Here is a 10,683-nt window from a genome sequence, read left to right as displayed (position 1 = left end):
ACACTCAATGATTCAGGAACAGCTTCTTCCCCCTCCGCCATCAAATTTCTGAACGGTCCATGAACACTACCTCATTATTCCTTTTTTTTTGCACTATTTATCTTTGTAATTTATAGTAATTTTGTGCCTTTGCACTGTACTGCTGCCACAAAACAACACGTTTCACGTCAGAGATGATAAATCTGATTCTGAGAGGGAGGGCAGGTTAAGACGAGGGGCAAGTTTACAAACAAGGGAGTGTTTAGAATGGAGGTTAGAATTTAGAATCGTTTAACCAGGAGCCACAGGTGGGGGTCCCGAGCGCAGGGGCGATGGTTGATTGGACGCAGTACAAGGTGGGACCCGGACTGCAGAGTTTTGGGGAATGCCCCCGTCACTAACACAGCACGGAGTTGGTAGGGGTGAACTCAAAGATTAGATCACGTACCTGGCGACCAGACCCCGCGTCTGAAAGAGAAGGAGGCAGCAGCGTTAGGGAGCACCTTGTGGCTCCAGTTCTCCCCACCCACCTTCCACTGATGGACGTGAACCTTTCCCACACCCAAACACCACCCGGCCTTCAGTGAACATTCAGAACGCATTTAGACAGACACAGGAACATGCAGGGAATGGAGGGACGTGGATCACGTGCAGGCAGAAGGGATTCATTTAATTTGGCATCGTGTTCAGCACAGACATCGTGAGCCGAAGGGCCTGTTCCTGTGTCCTCTCTCAGTGCCTGGCAGAGGTGGTGCAAGGTCAGTGCTGAGATGTGCCTGGAGTTACATCCAGGCCAGAGAGTGCGAGTGTGACTGCCTGCCTCTCCCAAAGGGCGTCAGTGAAGCAGGCGAGACTGCACAAGTGCCATCACTTCACCGTCACTGACCCCAGCTCTCTAGACTTCATTTAATTACTTGCATTGAAATTCCCAGCTCCTGCTGTCCATCTCTGGTCCTGATTTCAGGATCAGCGCTGGGCTGGGATTCGGAGGGGAGACACACTGGACTTCAGACGCTGGAACCTGGAGCAACAAACAATCTGCTGAGAGGCCTCAGCAGGTTGAGCAGTGTCTTTGGCGGGAAACGTCGATGTTTCAGGTCGAAACTCCACTCTCAGTCCTGGTGGAGGGTTTCGAACCAAGGTGTCGACAGTTCCTCTCCCTCCACAGATGCTGCTCGACCCGCTGAGTTCCTCCACCAGATGTGTGTTGCTTGGGAGTTGATGAGATCGGGCCCGACAAACCCCCACCCCACCACCCATGGGTGCTCAGATGAAGCCAGAGCTTCGCCCATCAAATCCACGAAGATCCAGATCTGGGAGTCGGACAATCCTCAGGTTCCCTGCCCGATTACCCAACCTTCTGGACACTGTCCCACAGGCAGCCCCCACCCCCACAGTACCTCAACCAGCACAGTGGTCTTCAGCTGCTCCAGGCACCCAAGGGTGCTGCTGATGAGGTGCTCCAGCTCATTCAGTGCTGCCTGCAGCTGCTGCACGTGTGCCCCCAGCTTGTCCAGTGCAGAGTCCGTGTCCTGCTGCAGCCGTGCCGCCAGGGCGCTCTCCTCCCGCCATAGCACCTGGTGCATCTTCTCAAAGTCGCCCCTCACCCGCCGCTGGAGCTCGGCCGATTCGTTCTGTACATGGAGACACTTGGCAGGTCGGACAGAGGGCAGGCAGTGACCGAACCCTAGGGCAATGGGGCAGCAAACCTGCCCCAGCTCTGTGAGACAGCACAGAGGCCCTTCGGCCCACCTTGTCCATGCCGACCCATCGTCTCTACACAAAACCCATTTGCCCACAATAGGTGTGTAGCCTTCAATGCCTTGGTGATTCAGGTACCTGTCTATCACAGGGCTTCGCTTCCGAAAACCGCCCGGTAATTTTAGTTTAAGTTAATGTTAATTTAAGTTTACTTAACTTGTTTGTTCTTGTCTTGGGGAAGGTTTAGGGAGAACTTCACTCAGAGAGTGGTGGGAGTGTGGAACGGGCTGCCAGCTGATGTGGTAAATGCGGGCTCACTCTTAAGTTTTAAGAATAAATTGGATAGATACATGGACGGGAGAGGTCTGGAGGGTTATGGACTGGGTGCAGGTAAATGGGACTAGCGGAATCGTTTTGGCACAGACTAGAAGGGCCGAATGGCCTGTTTTCTGTGCTGTAGTGTTCTATGGTTGTAACGTATTGTGCTGCAAAAAGTGAATTTTCAGACACTTATACCCTGTGTACATCTGTGTATGACAACAAACTTGAACCTGAAGCCAATTTCTCCACGTCGGAATCTCCGTCCTCTATAACTACCCATGTCCCTTCGCTCTACAGACAGTGGCTGTAATTAGAGTTCTACAGCACAGAAACAGGCCCTTCAGCCCACTGGTCCATGCTGACCAAGACGTCTTCCTGAGCTAGTCCCATTTGTCCGTGTTTGGCCCATATCCCTCCAAACCTCTCCCGTCACGTACCTGTCCAAATGTCGTTTAAACGTTGTTATTGTACCTGCCTCAGCCACTTCCTCTGGCAGCTCGTTCCACACACCCACCGCCCTCTGTGGGGAAAAGTTGCCCCTCAGGTCCTCTTTTAGATCTTTCCCCTCTCACCTTAAACCTGCGCCCCGTAGCTTTAACCTCCCCTGCCCTGGGTAAAACACTGAGACCATCCACCTTATCCAAGCCCCTCACCATTTTATAACGTCACCCCTCAGCCTCATTGAATATTTCCCCTAACATAATTAATTAAACTAATGGAATATAAATTGTATCCAGTCATTAATGAAAAACGTGAATATTATGGCAAATCCCTGAAGGTTAACTTGCAGGTTGAGTCAGTAGTAAGGAAGGCAAATGCAAGGTTAGCTTTCATTTTGAGAGGACTAGAATACAACAGCAAGAATGTACTGCTGAGGCTTTATAAGGTGTTGGTCAGACCACATTTGGAGTATTGAGAGCAGTTTTGGGCCCCAAGGATGTGCTGGCATTGGAGAGGGTCCAGAGGAGGTTTACGAGAATGATCCCAGGAATGAAAGGGTTAACGTACGAGGAGCGTTTGATGTCTCTGGGCCTGTACTCGCTGGAGTTTAGAAGGATGGGGGGGGGGGAGAATCTCTTTCTTTTTCAATCTTTTTACTGAATTTCAAATTAATTCAAATTAATATACACAACATCAATGATTCTACATCTGGTGTGAAGGGATCGGGATTACAGTAATAACGGTTAATATTTATACTCACGAGGAGTAAAATATATAATCTGACCTCCCGCTCTCTTGCTAAGTGAACATGATACAAAAAAATCAAAAAGAAATTTGATTATATGAAAAGAAAAACCCCAAATCAAAAAAAGTATAATAAACAAAAGCAAACCAAACACTTCAAACAAAAACTGGACTCATTTCTTCGGTTAAAAAAAAACATTCTTATGTCGTTAGCTCCGCTCCTCTGTATTCAAAGGTTATTGAAAGGGATTCGACAAAGGTCTGCCTGATAAGGGGGGATCTCATTGAAACCTACTGAATATTGAAAGGCCTGGATAGAGTGGACGTGGAGAGGATGTTTCCAGTAGTGGGAGAGTCCAGGATCCGAGGGCACAGCCTAAGAAGGATGTTCCTTTAGAACAGAGATGAGGAGGAATTTCTTTAGCCAGAGGGTGGTGAATCTGTGGAATTCATTGCCACAGACGGCTGTGAAGGCCAAGTCATTGGGTATATTTAAAGCGAAGGTTGACAGTTTCTTCCATAGAACAGTACAGCACAATACAGGCCCTTTGGCCCACCACGTTGTGCTGACCTTCAAGCCACACCTAAGACTATCTAACCCCTTCCTCCCACATATCCCTCTAACTTAAATTCCTCCATATGCTTATCTAACAATCTTTTGAACTTGACCAATGTATCAGCCTCCACCACCACCCCAGGCAGCGCATTCCATGCACCAACCACTCTCTGGGTGGAAAAACCTTCCTGACATCTCCCTGGAACTTCCCACCCATTACCTTAAAGCCATGTCCTCTTGTATTGAGCATTGGTGCCCTGGGAAAGAGGCACTGGCTGTCCACTCTTATCTATTCCTCTTAATATTTTGTACACCTTTATCACGTCTCCCCTCATCCTCCTCCTCTCCAATGAGAACTGCCCTATCTCCCTTAGTCTCTCCTCATAATCCAGACTCTCCAATCCAGGCAGCATCCTGATAAATCTCCTCTGCACCCTTTCCAACGACTCCACATCCTTCCTGTAGTGAGGTGACCAGAACTGGACACAGTACTCTAAGTGTGGTCTTGATTAGTAAGGGCGTCAAAGGTTACAGGGAGAAGGCAGGAGAATGGGATCGGGGGGAAAAATAAATCAGGCATGATCGCATGGCAGAGCAGACTCGATGGGCCAAATAGCCTAGTTCTGCTCGTGTCTTCTGGTCATTACTATCTTGAAAAGTGCTTAAAAATCGTCTGGGAGAATTTCCGTGAGTCAGGTCACCCGTACCCAGGAAGCCCCTGTCCCTCTCTCCAGTTGGACCCACTCCTCTCAGCCTGAATGTGGCATCATAGGTAGGCAGGGTGGTGACAGCGGCATTTGGCACACTGGCCGCCATCGGTCAGGGCACCGAGTATAGGCAGTGGGAGGTCAATGATGCAGCTGTACAGGATGCTGGTGAGGGCGAGGCTGCACTTGGAGTGTTGTGTTCAGATTTGGTCACCTTGCTGTAGGAAAGATGCCAGCAAGCATCTTGCCAGGACTTGAGGGCCTGAGTTATAGGCAGAGGTTGGACAGGTTATGTCTTTATTCCCTGAAACGTAGGAGACTGAGGGGTGATCTTAAAGAGGTGATCAAAATCATGACGGGCATAGATAGGGCGAATGCACAGTCTTTTCCCCAGGGTTGGGGAATCAAGAACTAGAGGGCACAGGTTTAAGGTGAGAGGGGAGAGATTTAATAGGAACCTGAGGGGCAAGTTTCTCACCCCCCCCCCCCCACACAGAGGGTGGTGAGTATGTGGAACGAGTTTCCAGAGGAAGTGGTTGGGGCAGGTACAATGATATTTGGGCAGGTCCATGGATAGGAAAGGTTTAGCGGGATATGGGCCAAACACGGGCAAATGGGCATCTTGGTTAGCATGGACCAGTTGGGCTGAATGGCCTGTCTCCGTGCTGTGTGACTATGCATTATTCCTTTCCAGTACTCACCCAATCCCCTTCTAGGTTTCCATCAAATCAGCGCTCTCCGACCCAAACCAGCTCCCACCTTCGCCCACTCCCGCGTCCAGCCCAGCTGCCCCGCACGGTCCTGACCTTGATCCCTGTGATCCGTTCCTCGTCCCGTTTCATCATCTTCACAAACTTATCCGCCTGCTCCCGGTGACTCTTCAGGATGTCGTTCAGCTGTTTCTGCAACAGAAACGGACAGGTGGGGGGTGTGGGGATTCAGCCCAACTGGAACTCAGAGAGTCCCACGCCCGGCGTGGGATCGCTCCAGTCTGTGCTCTGGGGAGGGAGCGGTCGGTGGAGCGAGAACACAAGAAGTCAGCCCGTCCCACTCCACCCTGTGACCTGATCACCTAGCGCCTCACCATTTCCTGCCCCTCTCCACAATTCCTCTCATCCCCGTTGATCTCCTTCAATGTCACCACTGACCGAGCCTCCACCGCCCTCTTGGATACAGAATTCTCCAAAGATTCACCACCCTCTGGGTGGAGAAACTTCTCTTCAGATTGGTCCAAAGTGGCTTGCTCCTCGTTTTGGGACCCCCTGGATCTAGATCCTCAGGCAGGGCAAATATCCTCCCTACATCCTAACTGTCGAAACCTCAGAGTTTTGTAAGTTCAGATGAGGTCTCCTCCCATTCTTCTAAACTCTGGAAATACAGTCCCAGTCTACCCTCTCTCTCCTCGTTCAACAAACCCACCAAGGAACCAGTCTGGTGAATCTTTGCTTCACTCCCTCTATGGCAAGAACACCAAAACCATCCACAGCACACTAGGTGTGGTGTCACCAATGTCCCGTATAGTTGCAGTAAGACATCTTTCCTCTTGTATTCAAATCCTCTTACAATCGAAGCCAATTACTATTTGTCTTCAACAGCAAACAATCTGCTGGAGGAACTCAGCAGGTCGAGCAGCATCTGTGGGGTGGGCCCATTTCAGGTCGAAACCCTGAATCGGGACTATGTGACCATTTAACTGCTCGATGCACCAGTACGTTAGCTGTCAGCACCCTGTGTACAAAGATATCCGGTCCCTTTGAACAACATTTCCCAATCTCTTAACATTAAAAAAAACAGCAATTCACAGCCAAGTGAATAAAGTCAACTTCCACACTGTACTCTGCCTGCCCCGTGTTGCTGCCACTCTCACCTTGTCCGTATTCTCTTTGCTTCCCCATCGCTACTCAAGACCCCAGTCCCCCCCTCCTCCCCATGACCAGCAAATGTCCCATTTGGTCCCCTCAGACAAACTGAGAGCGTAGATAGTGATGAGCTGGGACCCAACGCTGACCCCTGCCACAACCCCCCACTGACCCCGGCCACAACCCCACCAGTCACTGTTAACCTGAGGAGGACCAGTTTATACCTACTGTTTTCTACTGCTTAACCAACTCTCAATCCACAATCTGTAAGAAGGGGTGTACTGCAGGGATCAGTGCCGGGAACTTTGGTTTGTAAGGTACAAATAGATCTTGGTTGATAACACCTACGTCCAATTAGTAAGTTTGCAGACGACATGAAGATTGGAGTCATTGAGGGCAAAGAACGTTCTCTAAGGATATGACAGGAACCAACAAAACACACAACAGTCCAGCACAGGAACAGGCCCTTCGGCCCACCATGTCTGTGCCGACCATGATGCCAATCCAACTAATCCCATCTCCCTGCACATGATCCCTATCCTTCCATTCCCCGCCTCTTCATGCGTGTAAATGCCTTATAAACACCACCCCTGGCAGTGCATTCCAGGTACTCCCACTGTTTTATAAAAAATCTCCTTCAAACTTTCCTCGCCTCACCTTAAACCTGTGCCCTCCAGCATTTGACGTCTCCACCCCGGGAAAGAGACTCTGACCATCTACCCCGTGACCACCAACAACGCACACATCTCCCTCCCTGCTGGGCGGGTACTTCAGCAGCCAATGGGAGCGAGTTATCCAGGGGATGACACTGACAGAGAACTGGGACATGAGATAAAACAAGTGGTTTGGGGCATGGAAGGGTCAAATCCCACCCCCCCCCCCCCCAACCCCCACTTTCCCTTCTAACCATGACACTTCACTCAGGAGAGCACCGTGTGGGCAGGAAGGGATTGCCCCCCTCCCCCCGGGTAACTCTGGTTGTGATCTCAGTTCATCCACCGATTACAATGCTCCTGCATTGGGGTGTATTAGATATAAAGATAGATAATAGATGTAAAGAGAGGTTGGACAAACTTGGGTTGTCTTCTCTGGAGCTCGAGGCTGAGGGGAGACCTGATAGAGGTTTATAAAATGAGAGGCACAGATAGAGTAGACAGTCAGGGTCTTTCTCCCAGGGTAGAAATGTTGAAAACTACAGGGCATAGCTTTAAGGTGAGAGGGGCAAAGTTTAAAAGATATTTGCAAGGCAAGTTTTTTTGGGCAGGGTGGTGGGTGCCTTGAATACACTGCCAGGGGAGGTGGTGGAAGTAGATAAGGCAGCGAGATTGAAGATGCAGGGGTGTGGACTGTGTGCAGGCAGATAGGATTACTTTAAATTGGCACCATGGTCAGCACAGACATGATGGGCCGAAGAGTCTGTTTCCAACATAGAACAGCAGACTCATCCCGGCCTCAGGACATCAGTGCAGGAGCTCCTCAGGGCAGGGTCCTGGGCCCAGCCACCACCAGCTGCTTCATCAATGACCTTCCTTCCATTACAATTGCACAATGTTCAGTTTCATTCACAACTCTGCAGCCAATGAGGAAGCCCCATGCTGGCATGTAGCAGCACCTGGGCCACATTCAGGCACACGGGCTGATTAGTGAGTCACATTCACGCCAACAACGCGCCGTCACCGAGAGATTCTAACCACCTATCCTCGATGTTACCATCAAGTCCCTGCCAACCTCCTGCGCTGACCACTGGTCAGAAACCCAACTGCACCAGCCACAAGTGCTGTGCTTCAGGACATCATGGGACTTGTTCAACTGAATGCAGCTGAAACATCAGAGGGAACTGAAAAACAACATTAAATCAGAGTTGCAACACTTTGTGCTGAAGTACAGTTCTCAGCTGCATTCTCACGACAGTTGGGACTGCAGATTCAAAACTCACAGTTTGGCCAAACACCAGCCCCTGGTGTCTAAACTCAAGTAAATGGTGGGATTATTTTCACAAGGAACATGAACAACACCAAGATGGGTGGTTTATGAGTGTGAGAAACTGCACGGTAGAGGCCACTTCACCCAGTGTGTACACCACCTCATGCAACAAAACCTTCAATTGCTCCCACTTTGCACACAGCATCTTCACCCTCCGCTAACTCTCCAGTTCCCTTTGGAAACTCCCATTGAACCTGCTCCACAACATTTCCCCACCCTCTGCCTCCCCTTCACTCTGTGTCCTCTGGCTGACCACCTTTCCTGCTCTCGCATCATCACTGTTGTCTGAATCCCAGTCACCTGGCACCCAGAGCAAGAGCCCAAGCAGCAGCGACTCAGTGACCTGTCCGAGTGGGCTGACTTAAGCAATGTTGACCTCAGGACTGGGGGGGGGGGGGGGGGGGGGTGGAATTGCAGATCTTCAACTGCAACAGATCAAATAAAACCACAAACCTTCAATAAATGTAATCACAACTGATGCATTTCACTGTGTGTTTCAATGTACATGTGACTAATGAGCATATCTTATAAAGAAACGACCTATAACAATCACACAGAACCTTTATAACAAACAAAAAACTTATGGTCACTGTAGACCCCCCCGTGGTGAGTGTGCACATGGCAGTCCCACGAGGATCAGTTCTGAGATGAAGAAGGGAGAAATGTTGGTCGGGGTCACCAGGGTGAACATCTCGATCTCTGAACCGGGCCACCTGACGGGCCACAGTTCAACGTCCAAAACACTGGAGCACTGACGGTGGCTGTCCCCCAGAACGGCCACACTCGATACTCTCCCAACTAACCCCACACCACGATCCTCCTCACCCCCTCCCGACCCACACCCACCGACCCTCTCCCCAGTAACACTCCCAAACCCCCCCTTGGCCACGTGTCAACACTAACTCTCCCCCCACCCCAATCACACCCACTCCCTCCCCCAAACTTCATTCCTCCCAAACAACCCACCTCCCTCACACAATATCCCCCTCCACTCCAAACTCTCACCCCATTCCTCCCACCCTCTCCCTCCCCTCCTGCACTTTCAGAAGTCCCATGTGCTCACCCCATCACCCTCTCCCCCCTCACTGCCCCTTCACCCTCGCCATACCCCCTTCACCCACCTGTACCCAGAGGCGGTAGTCCCGACTGCCCGCCCCCTCAACGCCCCCCCTCACCTTCGCCCCCCCCCTCACCCACCTGCATCCAGAGACTGTAGTCCCCACTGCCTGCCCCCTCACCCTCTCCCCCCTCACACCCTCCTCAACCCCCCTCACCCTTTCCCCCCACCCCCCCTTACCCTCACCCTCACCCCCCCTTACCCTCCCCCTCCAACCCCCACTCCCTCCCCCTCCCTCAACCCCCACTCCCTCCCTCCCTCCCCTCCCCCCCCCCACTCAACCCCCCTCCCTCCCTCCCTCCCTCCCCACTCAACCCCCCTCCCTCCCTCTCTCCCTCCCTCCCCACTCAACCCCCACTCCCTCCCTCCCCTCTCCCCCCCTCACCCACCTGCACCCGGAGGCGGTAGCCCCCACTGCCCGCCCCCCTCACCCTCTCCACCACCCCGGCCACCAGAGGGTTGGGTCGGAAGTTCTTGCCGCTGAACTGGCGGCGACACTGGGGGCAGGAGACGGGCGGCGGCCCCCGCCAGCAGCGCACGATGCACCGCCTGCAGAAGTGGTGCATGCAGTCCAGCATCACCGGCTCCTGGAACAGCTCGCAGCAAATGCAGCAGGTCAGCTCGTCCGTCACCGCCTCCATCTCCATCGCCGCCGGCCGACCGACCGACCACTTCCGCCTCCCTCCCCAGCGCCCCGCCCCCCGAGCCCCTGCACCAATCAACGCGCGGAACGCGAGGTTTCGCTACATCAGCCCGCAACCCAACCAATAGGAAGTGGGGTCCGGGAGTGATTGACAGGTCCGGGAGCTGCTGTTTACCGAGGGAGAGTTGGCTGAAGTTCATGGTCACACGTCGCCTGGGCGGAGACACCGTGGAAATTAGTTTTTAGCAGCAAAGAGTTAGCAGCAATTAGTTTTTAAACAAAACAAAAGTTAACACAAACTTAATATAGGTTGTGGGCAGGAGGTCCAGAAGCCTGAAGTCCCAAACCACCGGGCTTCAAGAAATAAAGGGCTGCAGATGCTGGAATGTGGATGACAAACACGACGATGTTGGAGGAACTCAGCAGGCCAGGCAGCATCCGTGGAGAAAAGCAGCCCTTGCGATCCTGTGCAGTGGAGTTTCCATACCAGGCTGTGATGCAACCAGTCAGAATGCTCTCCACTGCACATCTGTGGATGTTTGTTAGTGTCTTCGATGACGCACCAAATCTCCTTAAACTTCTAAGAAAGTAGAGATGCTGGTGCATCTTCATGGTTACATCTATGTGCTGGG

At 51.9% G+C, this 10,683-nt stretch overlaps 1 protein-coding gene across 1 annotated transcript; it reads right to left on the bottom strand.

Annotated features, from left to right (window-relative positions):
* Positions 1–270: 270 nt before the first annotated feature.
* On the bottom strand, positions 271–10,115 carry LOC127569129 (E3 ubiquitin-protein ligase TRIM11-like). The gene is made up of 5 exons (XM_052013496.1): positions 9,798–10,115; positions 5,256–5,351; positions 1,380–1,613; positions 428–447; positions 271–376 (listed from the first exon to the last, which is right to left on the bottom strand). The coding sequence occupies exons 1-5, from the start codon at positions 10,053–10,055 to the stop codon at positions 271–273; spliced, it is 714 nt and encodes a 237-aa protein (XP_051869456.1). The 5' UTR covers positions 10,056–10,115.
* Between the last annotated feature and the right edge of the window lie 568 nt (positions 10,116–10,683).

The sequence above is a fragment of the Pristis pectinata genome, chromosome 4 (assembly GCF_009764475.1).
Source record: "Pristis pectinata isolate sPriPec2 chromosome 4, sPriPec2.1.pri, whole genome shotgun sequence".
NCBI lineage: Eukaryota > Metazoa > Chordata > Chondrichthyes > Rhinopristiformes > Pristidae > Pristis > Pristis pectinata.
Note: the sequence above shows the minus strand (reverse complement) of the source record. Positions and strands in the feature narration are given on the sequence as shown.

Bases quoted from the DNA above. Each gene is read 5' to 3' on its own strand.
- LOC127569129 (XM_052013496.1), bottom strand. From the start codon at position 10,055: ATGGAGATGGAGGCGGTGACGGACGAGCTGACCTGCTGCATTTGCTGC. The intron at 5,352-9,797 runs GTGGGTGAGGGG...TTTCTGTTGCAG, and splicing joins GCTACCGCCTCCGGGTGCAG to AAACAGCTGAACGACATCCT. The intron at 1,614-5,255 runs GTCAGGACCGTG...CTCCATGTACAG, and splicing joins AACGGATCACAGGGATCAAG to AACGAATCGGCCGAGCTCCA.